Source organism: Malaclemys terrapin, chromosome 8, assembly GCF_027887155.1.
Source record: "Malaclemys terrapin pileata isolate rMalTer1 chromosome 8, rMalTer1.hap1, whole genome shotgun sequence".
Lineage (NCBI taxonomy): Eukaryota > Metazoa > Chordata > Testudines > Emydidae > Malaclemys > Malaclemys terrapin.
The window spans coordinates 54,916,916-54,932,599 of record NC_071512.1 but is presented as its reverse complement, the minus strand read 5'-3'; the positions used below and the strand labels follow the sequence as shown (position 1 = coordinate 54,932,599).

Sequence of the window (15,684 nt, the reverse complement as noted above, 5' to 3'; positions counted from 1 at the left end):
CCTTAGGCTTAAGAACATAAGAATGGCCCTACTGGGTCAGACCAAAGGTCTATCTAGCCCAGTATTCTGTCTTCCGACAGTGGCCAGTGCCAGGTGCCCCAGAGGAATGAACAGAACAGGTAATCATCAAGTGATCCATCCCCTGTCACTCATTCCCAGCTTCTGGCAAACAGAGGCTAGGGACACCATCCCTGCCCATCCTGGCTAATAGCCATTGATGGACCTATCCTCCATGAATTTATCTAGTTCTTTTTTGAACCCTGTTATGGTCTTGGCCTTCACAATATCCTCTGGCAAGGAGTTCCATGGGTTGACTGGGTGTTGTGTGAAGAAACACTTCCTTTTATTTGTTTTAAACCTGCTGCCTATTAATTTCATTTGGTGACTCCTAGTACTTGTGTTATGAGAAGTAGTAAACAACACTTCCTTATCTACTTTCTCTACACCAGTCATGATTTTATAGACCTCAATCATATCTCCCCTTAGTCGTCTCTTTTCCAAGCTGAAAAGTCCCAGTCTTATTAATCTCTCCTTATATGGAAGCCATTCCATATCCCTAATCATTTTTGTTGCCCTTTTCTGAACCTTTTCCAATTCCAACATATCTTTTTTGAGATGGGGCGACCACATCTGCACACAATATTCAAGATGTAGGTGTACCATGGATTTATATAGAGGCAACATGATATTTTCTGTCCTATTATCTATCCCTTTCTTAATTATTCCCAGCATTCTGGTCGCTTTTTTGACTGCCGCTGTACATTGAGTGGATGTTTTCAGAGAACTATCCACAATGACTCCAAGATCTCTTTCTTGAGTGGTAACAGCTAATTTAGACCCCATCATTGTATAGTTGGGATCAGGAGCACCGCCAGATTTTCTGCCACTTTAGGCGGCGGAAGCTCCTGCCCCGAAATGCTGCCCCCCACAGAGGCAGTGGAAGGTCCCGCCGCTGAAATACCACTGCGGTCGCCGCCCCCCAAATTGTAGCGCCGTAGGCGACTGCCTAGGTCGCCTAATGGGTTGCGCCGGCCCTGGTTGGGATTATGCTTTCCAAGGTGCATTACTTTGCATTTATCAAGCTTCTAGATCTTTTGGTTGTAAAGAAAACTTCAGAACATGAACCACCTCGGGTGGTGGATAAGAATCAGATAGCCAGGGGTATTGACTGTATGGTAGAAAAATCCAGCTGCCTCATTTTTACCAGTCCCCTACCTGAAACACTGTCATGATGGCTGCAGGGAAGGTGTCAAAGTTTGCAGAAGGAGTCCCATCCATGAAATTAAATCTGAAAACGAACCAAAGGGAAATGCACAAGCTGGAATATGGAGGTGGCACTACATGACTGTTTTCTGTCCTCTTAGGTCTGCTGCTCCTATAATAGCCTACCCCATCCATTCACCACTTCCCTCGACTTTCCCTTCTTCTTTGTCCCCATTTCACCTTTATCGTGAGACAGGTAAGGACCCTGGAGCACTTCTGCAGGAATCTGAACAGACATCATGCCCATCGTGCCCTGAACTAGCCTGATCTAAGGTCCTTCAGAAAAAGGAACATTATTGGTAATCTGGTGCGAGCTGGTGGGTCAGTGTTTTCCTTGAAAGGATGGGAGATGATATTATTCACTGTAAATAAAAGGGCTCCAATCTTCCCTGGCCTTTCATGCACTTACCTGCCTCCAAACAGCTGCATTCCCAAGAGAGCGAAGACAACAATGAAGAGGAAAAGGAGGAAGAGCAAGCTGATTATCGACTTCATGGAACTCATCAGGGAGACCACCAAATTCCTCAGGGATGCCCAATACCTGGAAAATGCAGATGTTACTGTAGCACTAGTAGTAGGACTGTGAAAACAAGGGGAATCTGGATCTGTGATGGCAGCCAGGCGAGAGCTAGGAGCCAGAAGGGGATAGGGAAGGGGCCAGGTGGGCCGAGGGGTAGGGAGCCAGTAGGCAGGGACGTATGTTCCTCTTTACTTACTTCGTTATTTTAAATATTCTCAGAAGACGGAGGGCTCGTAAGACGCTGATCCCAAAAGAGGTTCCTGGTCTGAAGATAGCCCAGACTACTTCAAAGATGCTTCCCACTGTGACCTGGGGGATCAGAAACACACATGAGAATAGAGCCTGCGTACATAACATGGGCTTAGAGTGTCAAGGACCAAAGTAATCACAGGAAGTCCTTCTCAGGTGTGCAACCCCATGTGATGGCCAGCCCTATGTAATCAGAAGCTAGCAGTTTGGATCTCAGTACTGCTGTAACAGACTATGTTGCTTGCCTTTCTATCCCTTCTACTAGGAACACCCCCTCCCCACAGCCCTCTGGAAGGACTGTCCCATTCCCCTTCCCCTCTTTAAGTTATGTTGTAACCCTCCCCTCCCCCCCAAGACCTGCAGGCTGTTCTGCTGCCTACAGCATTTGCTCTAGTTTCATGCACTGCTTACCCCACAGTCAAAGCAGTTGAAAGAGGAATGAAAGTAAAGGCGCGGCCCCATTCCATACATCTTTAAGGACATCTCCAGGAGGAAGAGCCCAAGGAACAGGAACTCTGCATAGTCTGAAACAGGGGAATTCAGGTGCATTAGCTACACATCTACTTCTCCTCATCTGTGCTTAGAAAACACTGTAAAGAGCTGATACAGTGACCCTTGCATGGGGTGTCAGCAGACAAACCTTCAACACTCCAGGAGAACCTCTACCACTTGATCTAAAGGAATAACTTCATTAGCCGGTTGCAGCTGTAGGTTATTAACCCCTAGTGGCCCAGCCACTGCAGGGGGACATAACAGACTTTACCAATGTGTTATGCTGATACTAGATTTTATGGGACCTTGTGCAAAGACAAGCAGAGTCCTCAAACAGAGTTCACTAATCCACTCAGCACATTCTAGACAGGACAACCAGACAGGGGGATCAAGGTCCTTTTCACTGACTCTGTAGGGAAGGAATGTGGAATTGGTTGCTTCTCTCTGGAGATCTAGAAAGTTTGTGTATCATTAGCTGGTACGCAGAGAATGGATTAAGGTGCTTGCCTTCATGAATCATAGATAACTGGACCCCCAAACTAAGTTTTCAAAGGGTGTGTGTTATTAGGGAGAGTGTCACAGAAGAACGGGTGCACTCACTTAAGTGAAGTCACTTCTGCAGTGGAACACAGCTGTGGTTTAACAGCACACAACAAACACTACACAACAGTTTTAGGGGCAGAAATGAAGAACTCCAAATTAAACTGCAGGGGAACTTTCATAGCCCTGCTGTAATTACTCCACAGCTGGAGTCTGGCCAGGACATGCAGTTATCAGCTGTACGCTTGTGAGAAGTGTCACAGGATCTTTCAGGAACATTAGTGGCCAAGTCAGTTTTCCATATTGTCCAAAAGGTGGCTCTCATTAGAACCAGCTGCCATACCACACCATCTTGTGCTGACATCTCAGCAGACAGCTTCATAGACTTGAGCTGAATCCGTATTTGAATGGGAGTCTTTCAAGGTGTAGCAGGAGTGGTATACATTCAATAGGTGTTACTCATCCTACCGTGTGAGTACTGAGCCAATGCCCCAGGAGCACTATGTTGCTGTCTGTAGGACAAAATGTAAAACTGAGGTTCTGATTATTCATGGCTGTTAGTTCATGGCTGTCAGATCTACAGCAATTTTTTTAACTCTGGTGCCCTGGACAAACTCTAATTGGGAATTATATTCTGTCTCCCTTCAATCCTCACTGGATTCAGTTGGCTGCAAAACACTTCTCATTTGTGCCCAGATCTCTTGTGTAGTGTCATTGTTTCTATTAAACAACTCAAGGATGGCTGCAGTTCTATGCTGGGACAAAGGATTCCACTCCGACCTATCTCAGAAGGGTGTTAATTAGTCTTTGTTCATTACATTACTACAGCAGGGTAAACTTACTATTATGTCCCCACTTCACACTGATACAAAACAGTCACCTCCCTTGCAATCCGTATTGGATTTGAATGACATGAGTCCAGTCCAACTCATTCTTGTTTATCTGCTGGGAGGGAAGCAGAACTGAAAATGATTTCAGTGATGATGAGCAAGACAGCGGGCATCAGTGGAAATGGGCTGTGTACAATATTCAGGATGGCAAGTGTGATTCTGATCTCCCTCCAGGTTCATGCCAGTCTGATCCCATTGACCTCAATGGAGTTCACTCCTGATTTACACTGGGGTGACAAGAGAATCAGACCTAGCGTCGCCAGCAGCTAAAGATCTTCCTGTAACAGGCTGTGAGTTGCTGCCCTCTCCAGTCCTCCTGGAAAGGCAGCAAACCATGCCATATGCTGATAGTCCTGGGGCTCCAAGCAGCCACATCTTACTTGCACTGATGGCTGACCCGGGGTCAGTGGGGTTGGTGTTCTGTACAACCTGTCGCTGTAACACACCCAAACAAGGAGAGGGACCTGTAACTCACAGAGGAGGTGGGTGAGCCACGGAGGCTGGTTGTGATGGACAATGGCAACGCAGGCAGTGTTGAGAGCCACCAAGCTCAAGACGGTCCAATAAAATACTTGGGATTTCACCATATGGCGAACGGAGATGCGCAGAAGTCGCTCCTTGTGCCGAAAATAGGAGGCGCCATCCACTTTAGCGCTCCTGATGCTGCCACGAGCAAGAGGGGTACCTGAGGGGGAGAACCAGAAGAGAACAATGGAACACAGTGGTTTTGCTCAGCAGAGGACCTGACCAGGTCAATCTCCCTTCTGACCAGGGGATGGGAGGAATTATTTCCTCACTCAAGAGCTCTACTGTAGCAGGATGGGCTTAACCTGCCAGCTCCTATACAAGCTCTGTAAAGCAGCAGAAACAGTGTGGGGGCTCCATTCTCTGTGCTAACAATGGACAGAAACATAAGGTCTTAGCCCATCTCCACTTTGGCTTTACTCCCCTCAGGATTTTACAAGATGCTCCACATCATTAGAGGACTTGTGGGGAGGAGACTCTGGACTGCCTTAGCATGGGGATCCGAGAAAGAGTCTATCACACAGGCTGGCGAACTGGCCTCCACTCACCCACGGAGGAGATATCGACGCAATGTTCGTCACTCGAGTCACGATTCACTGCTTCTGTCCGGTTCCTTTTGATGGTTGCTCTCCTGAGCACTGGAAATGAAGAAGAGGGGAGCTCTAGTTACCACTGCATCTAAATGCTGCCCGCAGACTGTTCAACCGATTACTATCCAGGCTTTTACTTGGTACCCAGCTAACCCGGTAACCGGGGTCTCAGTAACTGAATGGGGCTGCCGTCCAGTTCCCAGCACTAAAGTAAGTCAGGCGCTCTGTACTGAGAGAGGCTACAGATTGGCTCCATGCTCTCTGGCGTGTTGCACTCTCCCTAACCAGGAGAGGCTGCTGTCGAGCCCCACTGCTCTAACATGATGGCCTCCTGTTAACCAGCAGAAACAGTGGTTTGGTTCCCAGCACTCCCCGCAATCACGTATCTGGTTCCCATTGCTCTAGTGAGCTAAACTGGAGGCAGAAAAGGGAATGCAGCTACATTAGCTAGCTTATTGTTTTCCTTACCTTCCAAGGCTGATGTCCCAGCATTTTTATTCTCTTCAGCCAGCATTACTTCTTCTGCATAAAAACAAATGGTTTAGTAAATTGTCTCCAAGTGTCTGATATACCAGGGAATGAAAAAAAGAAAGCTCAGAGTACCCACAGACTTCACGTCTGGTGCTCCCAGCCAGAGGGAGGAGGAAGGGCAGTGAGGGAGAAAGAGACAGAGAACCCATCAGAGTCATAGAAATGTAGGAGTGGAAGGGACCTTGATAGGTCATCTAGTCCAGTCCCCTGCACTGAGGCAGGACTCAGTATTATCTAGACCATCTCTGACAGGTGTTTGTCTAACCTGCTCTTAAAAACCTCCAATGATGGAGATTCCATAGCCTCCCTCGGCAATTTATTCCTGTGCTTAACCACCATAACAGTTAGGTAGTTTTCCCTAATGTTCAACCTAAATCTCCCTTGCTGCAATTTAAGCCCATTGCTTCTTGTCCTGGCCTCAGTGGATAAGTAGAACTATTTTTAACCATCTCTTCATAACAAACTTCTATGTACTTGAAGACTGTTACCATGTCTCCCCTCAGTCTTCTCTTCCCCAAACTAAACGAACCAAATTTTTTCAAGCTTCCCTCACAGGTCATGTTTTCTAGACCTTTAATCATTTTTTTGTTGCTCTCCTCTGGGCTTTCTCCAATTTGTCCACATCTTTCCTGAAATGTGGTGCCCAGAACTGGATACAATACTACAACTGAGGCCTTATTAGTGCTGAGTAGAGTGGAAGAATTACTTCCTATGTCTTGTTTACCACAGTCCTGCTAATACAACCCAGAATGATATTTGCCTTTTTTGCAACCGTGTTACACTGTTAACTCATATTTAGTTTGTGATCCACCATAGCCCTCAGATCCTTCTTTGCAGTACTCCTTCCTAGGCAGTCATTTCCCATTTTGTATCTGTGCAACTGATTATTCTTCCCTAAGTGGAGTATTTTTTATTTGTCCCGATTGAATTTCATCCTGTTTATTTCAGACCATTTCTCCAGTTTCTCAAGAGCATTTTGAATTTGTTTTGAAGGTGAAACGATGGAGGAAAGGCAGCATCCATTACATGAGAAAGCCATGTAGTGAAATGGAACAGTTCCACCATATGACAGCAACATGAGATAACGCACGATTAGTCAGGAGATGCTGCTACACTGCCATTAGTGTTGATTAGAACTGTACTAATGTGCAGTGGAGACTGGGAGACCCACCATGGCTTCTTGCACCTTGTGAATGAGCAGATACAATTTGACAGTAGTGGAAAGAGTCAGCTACACAACACTACGTCAGCCAATCGGAAAGAAAAATGACTTCCAATCCACTGTCCTGCTGCCTCCTCCAAGAAGAAAGCTCTCTTAAAGGCCAACAAAGATGTTTAATAAGTAGAGCCGGGCTATGTTTTTAGACAAATGTTTATTCATTTATTCGATGAAAAATGCAGTTTCAGTTGACCTTAAACTATTCACAAATTTTTACACCAATAATTTTGGTTAGTCACAAAATAGCCATAGGAGGAAGTGATGGTCATGCTACCACCCCTCCATTATAGCCTTTCGCCCAGTGATTAGGGCACTCCCTGGATTGTGGGAGATGCAGGTTCAAATCCCCGATCTAGAACAGACCCAAAACGGGACCTTTTAAATTCACCGAAAATTCTGAAAAATTTCAGATTCGGTTTGATGAGAACTGATTTTTTTATCCAAAATTCTTGGGTCTCCAAAACATGCCTGGAAATCGCCACTGTCCCTTGCAGGAATCCCAGTACGCCCTGCTTCTACTCAGAGCAGAAATACCATGGAAACAACACTTTTTGTTGCATTTGGGGCTTCCTTTTCTGTCCCAGCCAGAACCAGGAAGCACATAGGCATGAACCAAAACCCTAGATCCAAACTCCCCCGAACACTGGAGAAGTCTGGAACTAGATCTACAGCTGAACTTTGTGGCTCAGGCTCATCTTGAAGTTAATAAAACTTCTGTGAATCTCAACACATTGTTGGTATGAGTTTTGAATGAAGGTGCAAGTCTTTTCTTATTTTATCTGAATCCACTCCCCCAATCCTATTTAAAAACCCTTCCTACACACCATGCCCTAAACAGAATCCTGTGGCTAAATTCTTCGGTGACAAATGAGGACATAAGTGACACACTGGTGACAAGTTAGAAAACAGGTGTGATATCCAAAGTCTATATCGTGCCTATTTGGAAATCTATAGCTGTGCAGAAAAAGCCTTCATTTTCATAGATGCAGTCACAGGTCGGGAGCTGGATGGAATTGTTCTCATCAAAAAAGTTCTCATCAAAGGGACCATGCAGCCAGTCAGAAAACCCTCCAGGGGTGGAACTGGCTGGAAAGTGACTAACTGACCCTTACCTACTCTAATTTATGGCCCCACCATAGTAGATAACTTCAAAAAATGAAAAGCCCCACCCAGGCCTCTCAGTGTGGCGGGAAGTCCAACCACACAGAGTTTCAATATTTAACATATGGAACTGGCACCTCTATATAAGTCATACGTACACAGACAAATCTTTGTTAGAGTGAAGTGAAGCGCATGCTGGTGGTTTGACTTGTATACGACCTTTCAGTAATGTGATAGTTAAAAAGAAAATCACAAAAAACAAACATTAGAAACCCAGGAAATTCAGGGTTAAAGTTAAACTAGAAACCCAAATCTCGTTCACAGCTATGTTACCAAACTGCCTTAACTCTGTCTACCTATCATTGGCCCTTCTTTGCATGCACAATATTAAAAATACGCTCCCCGGAATGTGGGCTTGATAATCAGGTTTGTACGTCCACCTTTTCAACACAGCTGCTAAGTGCTATATTGGGTCATCACACCTGCTGAGGATGTTTTCCTGAGAGCTCTGAGTTCATGATCTGAGGCTGGGAGGGTTGTGCGCATGGAGATGTGTTAGCTCGGTCACTAATGACACCTGGACAAACGGCTGCCCCATGGAAGCATTAGTGCTGAGCTCCTCCTGTGCTCAGCATCTCCCAGGATCAGCTCGCTCCTGAGGATGGGGAATGCTAGCATACTGACGGCAATCTGTCAGACTCCTGTCTGCGTGCTGTGCATGACTGCGAAGGTGGTCATACAGCAGCATAACCACACTGGTTTCCATGCTGCAGTGAGCTCCGTGCAGGCACAGGGATCTCCCTGGGGGAGCTCCCTGCAGGACCAGTGGATGGAGGTTGTATGGAACACTAGAATTATGGCCAAACTACTTAGTACTGGAGGATAAGTCTGAATTTCTGATTTCCTAAGAGCATCCTTATGGGAGAAGAGCGAAAATCTTTTAGCTGTGTCATTGGGCAGCTGTGTTAATGGCCACTTAAGTTAGCTCCAATGCTCGTAGGCTACCAAACACGTTGTCCCACCCACTCCACCTGGGATTTAGATATGCCTTGTTTGCACGTTCAGTATCACAGTGTACCAAAGGAATACACACCTTAGCCAAATCCTGCCCTTGCTTCTACCCATGTCACCTCCTCGGATGGCAGTGGACTTACGCATTTGTAACCAAAGGTGAAATTCAGCCCAACCATGGCACCTTTGATGCACTCTGGCCTCCAATGCGCAATTCAGTCGCATGCGACTCAGCAGAACATTTTCTGCCCCGGTGAAATATTTTGTGGGGGAAGCATGCAGCAGAGACAGTCTGGGTGTGGGGGAGGGGCAGAGAACCGTATGGACCCACAAGCTGTACAATACGGAGCTAATTCATTCATCAGTGATGGCAGCCTCCGACTTTGCAGGCATCTGCTGAACTACAGAGCGAGAGCAGCAGCTCTCCTCCCCCGAGACAGTGGAGTCACCCTGTCATTCACATTGAAATGCTGACCCTAGGCCTGCCACCAGCCTTACCTGCTTTGTCTATCCACGCCCTATAGCCATTCAATTCCCGTTCGATCTGCTGCTGGCGACGCAGCTTCATGAAGGCTCTGCGGTTCTCCACCCGCTCTCGCTCTTTGGCAAATTCCCTGTAGACACAGAAGGGCAACGTTGGTTTTATTGAAGAACCGTGGCATGGCTGGGATAAGGAAGAGGTGTGTGTGAGAAAGAGAGAGAAAGAGCGAGCAGGGCAGCACAGCTAGGGCAAGGGAGTGTGTGTGCAAGATGGCACGGCTGGGACCATGGTGTGTGTGCGCATGTGCGCAGGATGTTATGGCTGGGACCATTGATGTGTGTGTGTGTGTGTGTGTGTGTGTGTGTGTGCGCACGCACGCAGGGTGGTATGGCTGGGATCACTGGGGTGGTGTTTGCAAAGTGGCACGGCTGGGACCATGGTGTACGTTTGTGTGCATGCAGGGTAGTATGGCTGGGACCATGGTGTATGTGTGTGTGTGCAGAGTGGCATAGCTGGGACCATGGTGTGTGTGTGTGTGTGTGTGTGTGTGTGTGTGTGTGTGTGTGTGTGTGTGTGTGTGCGCGCGCAAGCGCAGGGTGGAATGGCTGGGACCATTGGGGGGGCAGTGTGTGCAGGGTGGCACAGCTGGGATCATGGTGTGTGTGTGTGTGTGTGTGTGTGTGTGCGCGCGCGCGCAGGACAGCACAGCAGGGCCAGTGGCAGGGTTGGGACAGGGCTGGGCCAGTGCTGTGCAAGTTGGCCCAGTTGGGGTAGAAGGGTGGGCATGGGGCAGCATGGCCAGGACAGGGGACAGCTCTCAGGGCACAATGTGGGGTGGCAGGCTTTGAGGGATGGACAGAAGGATACTTGGGAGGACTGGGAGGACAGCCAGCGCGGTGGAGGGGTGGTCACACAGCTGGCCGGCTAGGGCACAGGGAAGACAGAGGGATGACTGATGCAGATGGAAACACTGCCCTCGGACTGAGGCACACGGAGGAAGGCTGGCTGGAGCAGATTGGTGAGATGAACAGATCTACTGAGCCAAAGCATCAGTATAACTGGGATGAAAGGGACCAATGGATGGGACCAAGGTACAGATGGAGCAAATCTACAGTGTGGTGCATGGAGGGGGGTGAATCAGTAGGAAAAGTAAGGAAAAGGGGTCAGTGTGGGAGAGAGGAGTGAAGCTGATGAATGTGCAATGAAATCCCCATGTTCTCCAGCATCCCTGACCAGGGGCAGCCCTGCCCAGCACCAGTGCACGGTCCAGAGGGGCAGGTTATGGCCCAGATATTAACTCAACTCTCCCTCCTCCCAGTGCTCGCCAAGGTCTGCCCCGACCCCGACCCCTTTCAAAGGTGTGGGAGGCACAAGTGGGCGGGACACGCAGATGCTCTGTAGACTCCTTAGCGTCCCTCCACTTGGACGGGAGGAAAGAAATAGCAGATGGGACCTGAGAAGGGGCATGCGCAGTGGGTGAAGAGCCAATGCTGGGCAACCCCAGGGGGTGGGCAGTCTGGGGCAGGTACAGCCAGACCCTGCAGTGCTTGATACAGGAAGCCAGGTGAGAGCATTCCTGCTGCATGAACTGATATTCTCTCAGCCCATTTCCCAGAGAGATGCTTAAAACTCCACTCAGTCACTATGTGCTGGCTTGTAGTAGGCACAGCTCCTCTTTACACACACTGCAGTGTTGCTGGGGGGAGGCGGTAGAATGCATTATTAAGACAAAATTTATTCCACTGCAGCCCTGCTGTGTGCTCCATGGATCTGTGCAAGCTGGGGAAGGCCAGGGTGCAGACATGAGAGGAGGGGAACTCCCCCTCTGCCTCCCCACAGAGCTGACAGCCCAGCACGGGAATGAGGCGAAGAATCAAAAATGACCAATGTGACCCAGGTGAACACATTTTTCCACCCTTGCTGCCCGGCACTGCCTGAGCGCTGTGATCCCACCCGGACAAAGAGACTCTCCATCTCTCAGTCATGGAAAACAGATCGGACAGATATTTTAAGTGTGCAGCCTCCTCAGTGCCTGATTTCACAGCCCCTTCTGTCAGGAGAGCAGGGGTTTGAGGGGGATGGGCAGAGGGCCCCTTGGCATGCCACTTGAGTCACTGACAGTTCATGGGTTTGCTCTGGATCAAGTGCCCAAGGGTTTTGGGGTTTATCCTTTGAGGCTATCCACATGCCCCTTCTGCTCCCAGACAGCTCTCAAACACAGAGACTGCGTCCCCTTCCACCTCAACAGGGCTTGTCCAAGGTCACCTAGGAAGGCTGTAGCAGAGCTGGGAACCCAGCTCTCCTGAGTCCCAGTCCAGGGCTGGACCATCCTATCTCTGTTGTCTTATTTCTTGTTCTTATTTAGTCACCCATTCCTTGTTTGAGGGAAGGCTGTTGATCACGTGTGCACTAGCACAGGGCATTGGGGACATTTTCTAAGCCAAAAATACACAGTTATACATCTGGGCAGACTCTACGGTGGCTCGGCTGCATGGGAAGTCATTTCTTTTCCTCAGGTTTACTCGTACAGCACAGAGCACACTGGGTCATTTGGTGCAATGATCATAATGCTCAAAGCTCAACTAATCTGATCAGGTCTGGCAGCAGGAGCCCCTGCACAGCAATCAGTCAGGGTCAGGTGGGGAAAGGAAACAGAGGAGTAGCCCTCCCTATTTTAATACTCTACTATCTTTAAGAAGAAACAAACGGATTAGTATGTTTCAAAGGAAGATCTGAGACACATAAGTAAGGGATGCCTCTGGGGCACCGCTAATGATCAGCCCTCGTGCTTCATAGTCTAAGCAGTTCCTCACTCAAGAGGCAGGAGGAGATTTCCCCTTTGTAGGATAAGGTTGCATGACGGGGCTAGATTTTCAAACAGAGCTCAGCTCCTGTTTAGGCACCTGCACAATTGGGCCAGGTTTTCCAGAGTTCAGCACCCAATGCACTGAGCTGTTTTGAAAACCTGGCCCAGTTTGTGGGTGCTGAGCTCCTTTGAAAATTCTGACCTTGAGAATAGTGTATGTGTGTGTGGCGGGGAGGGGTCAACCTTCCTCTGAAACATCCAGCTTTGGCTGTGTCCAGAGAGAGGACACTGGACTACTGGGTCTGATCTGGTGTCTCCTATAGTTACTATCATAAAAGGAAACCACAGAAGCTAAAATCTATGAGTGGATTTCCTTTGGACTCCAGCATACACCTATAAATATCAGGAAACTCAGAGTAAAGGCTGAGATTCCCTCCTTAACCCACCACCATCGTACTTGCATGCTGCTGGCTCACCACATTCTGGGAATCGTACTTACTGCAATCCCTAGGCACAGTAGGGGACAGCTAGAGAAAATGGAGTTTCTGCATCAACTCTAGTTTACTCCTGACTGGTTAACCCCTTGATGGCACTAGAACAGGAGGCATTTGTGGCTGGAGACCCAACCACCAGGTGGGTTAACTCCCTGCTCCACGGCAGCCATGCCTGATGCAGGAGCTGCTCCTCCATTTCCACCCATCCCCATCCCTGATGCACCTGAATGGAGGGTCAAAGGATTAATCTACATGAGGGAGAACTTCTAAAGGGTTTGTAGGGAGACCCCTCTCTCTGTAGAAACTGCTTTGCTTTAGTGATCAGCAATGCACGCTCCTCCGATTCAGTACAAATAAAGCTTTTGTGTATGGATTCAGGGTCTCTCACTGTTGTCATAGTAACCCAGTGAGAAATGAACCCCTCTGGGATGGGCAAGCCTGCAAGATTCAAAGACATACTTAGGTACACACACAGCTCTACAAGTCTACACACATGAGCATTAATGCTCATACTGGAACACAGAGGCTCACCCATCTGTATGCTTTGCACACGCACATGCTAGACATACACAGACAAAGAAAGGCACACATACACAGACAAACTTGTGATCATACTAGCATATATACACCATGCCCATCTTTCACAAAAGAAAACAAGCACACACCTGAGGCTTCACACTCACGCCCCAGATTACTCAGACAGCAATACACACATAGACCCTACCCAAATGTATGAAAACACATGAAATAAATAAATCCATAAATACAATCTTCTGCAATCACACACATGATCAAAGACATACATGCAAACAATATGTATGCACACAGGCAGGAAAACACACAAACACATATACACACCATGCACCTGTGCAAACTTGCATACATACATTCCCATAACTATATATAGATATGCATATGCTAATACGCAAATAGAACTATATACCTATACATACATTCACTCAAAATACATGATCATATGCTGACAATTCTGGTTTACATACTTGTGTATACACATCAGTGACCATATTCATAAGCAAACACGCACCTTTCCTGTATGCTGCTATACAGAATGACCACTATACCAATATGAACAAACATGCAGGACTACATGCACTTATGTATGTATGGACCAAAAGGTCGATGCAGAAATAGAAACATGGGAAAATATGCCAAATAACACACCTATGGAACTGAAATACACAGGCTCGTACACATACGGTCTGCAGGCATGGCACACACATCAATACAGGAACCATATGCATGGAAGCTCACATGTCTACACACACTGTACAAAGTGATGCATTTGCTTTACACACCCACATATGCATGTTTAGTCATAAGCATAAGATGACACATGCACGCACACACACACTGTGTTGCCACTTGCATAGACACAATACTTTCAGGATATAAACCTACATATACAACCATACACCTATGTAGACTCCCACTCCCATACCCACAGTGGGCCAAATTAATCTCTGCTGTAACTCCATTGAAGGAAATGTATGCACATGTGTGAAATGTATGAATTCTGCACATTGTGCCCAGATATACATAGGCACACACATGCGGGTGTGTGGCATGTATACAAACACACACACCGAGCACATGACTAAGGTAAGTGTCAGTCACAATACTTGAGCAGGTACAAAAGCCCATGATGCATGAAGAATAAGACACAAAGAAGTTCACTTCATATACTGCACCCCCCTTCTGGCCCCGCAGCATTCTAATTACAGCATGAAAGAGGCATGATTATGAAAAACAAATGGCTGTGTTCTTTTACAAGACAAGTGTCTCACTCCTCTGAGATCCCAGCAGCCATCTTTCTCCCCAAAACATTCAAAGGAATCTAAAGAATTGTATGTCTGCGCTTTAGAGGGAGTTTGAGTTTATTACCCAGGCAGAAACCATTACACACTTAGCATTGTGTGGGTATTTTTTGTGGGGAAAAAAAAAGAAGTTCTGACTGTTCCCAGAATCCCTTGTTTAAGCATTTTTAATTCCATCCCAGGAAGGTTAAGTTTCCTGCCGGTCTGGCGTTCGCATCAAACGGCTCTCCCCCTCCATCTGCGGACGTCAGACTAAAATGAGACCTTCTCTACTCCTACACTAGAGGAGGAGGGAGGAGAGCATTGAGAGAAAAGGAGACTGAAAATGGGAGAAAGAGGGAATGAGAGGAGAAAAGGAATGGGAGAGGGGATAAGAAAGAATCTTTAACAGCCAATCAGCAAATAGGCTCACAGCTCTTGGCTTAACATTTGGGAACAAGGTGTGCGGGCAGCATTGCAGAGGGCAGTAAAAATAATCTGTGCAGAAGTGTCTATTCTGGATCATTCTGGTTTTCATTCACTGAGTGCCAATAGTGGGCCCTCCACTGCATGAAAGATACAGGAGACACATCTTGGGTGAGATTCTTCGCTGGTGTACTTCAGCACCACCGCAGTCAATAGAACAATGCTGATTTACCCCAGCTGAGAATCTGGCCCCATCTCTCTTCCCTCTTGCCTGTCCCTGCTATCTTCTGAAATGCTTGGCAGCTCCCACTTTGGCTGTGCGGGTGGCCTTGCCTTCTTTATCTGAAGGAGCCGCTTGCTTAGCGAGAGAAGCTGTCGTAACTGTGCAACAATGGTGAAAGGGTTGGAAGTGAGCGTCTCAAGAGGCTCAGTCTGTTTAGCTTAAGAAGGAGAAGGTTAAGGGGTGACTTGATCATGGTCTCCAAGTACCTATCTGGGAAACAGACATTGAATAATCGGGGGCTCTTCAACTTAGCAGAGAAAGGTGTAAGAAGAGCCAATGGCTGGAAGTTGAAGGTAGACAAATTCAGACTAGTACTAAAGTGCAAATTTTTAACACTGAGGGTAATTAGCCATGGGAACAATTTACCAAGGGCTGTGGCAGATTCTCCATCAGTGCAAATCTTTAAATCAAGATGGGATGTTTTTTCTAATAGGTAAGTTCTAGTTCAA

The 15,684-nt window shown here is 47.3% G+C and overlaps 1 protein-coding gene across 3 annotated transcripts in view; it reads right to left on the bottom strand.

The window, feature by feature from the left end:
- CACNA1E (calcium voltage-gated channel subunit alpha1 E) overlaps positions 1–15,684 on the bottom strand; it is a 218,712-nt gene that overhangs the window by 83,386 nt on the left and 119,642 nt on the right. For all 3 annotated transcript variants that reach the window (XM_054037983.1, XM_054037984.1, XM_054037985.1), the window contains exons 8-15: positions 9,430–9,545; positions 5,538–5,591; positions 5,028–5,117; positions 4,430–4,639; positions 2,444–2,556; positions 1,980–2,092; positions 1,673–1,804; positions 1,216–1,288 (exon numbers count right to left, since the gene is read on the bottom strand). In XM_054037983.1, coding sequence (XP_053893958.1) covers positions 1,216–1,288; positions 1,673–1,804; positions 1,980–2,092; positions 2,444–2,556; positions 4,430–4,639; positions 5,028–5,117; positions 5,538–5,591; positions 9,430–9,545 — 901 coding nt within the window. The remainder of the gene's footprint in view (positions 1–1,215; positions 1,289–1,672; positions 1,805–1,979; positions 2,093–2,443; positions 2,557–4,429; positions 4,640–5,027; positions 5,118–5,537; positions 5,592–9,429; positions 9,546–15,684) is intronic.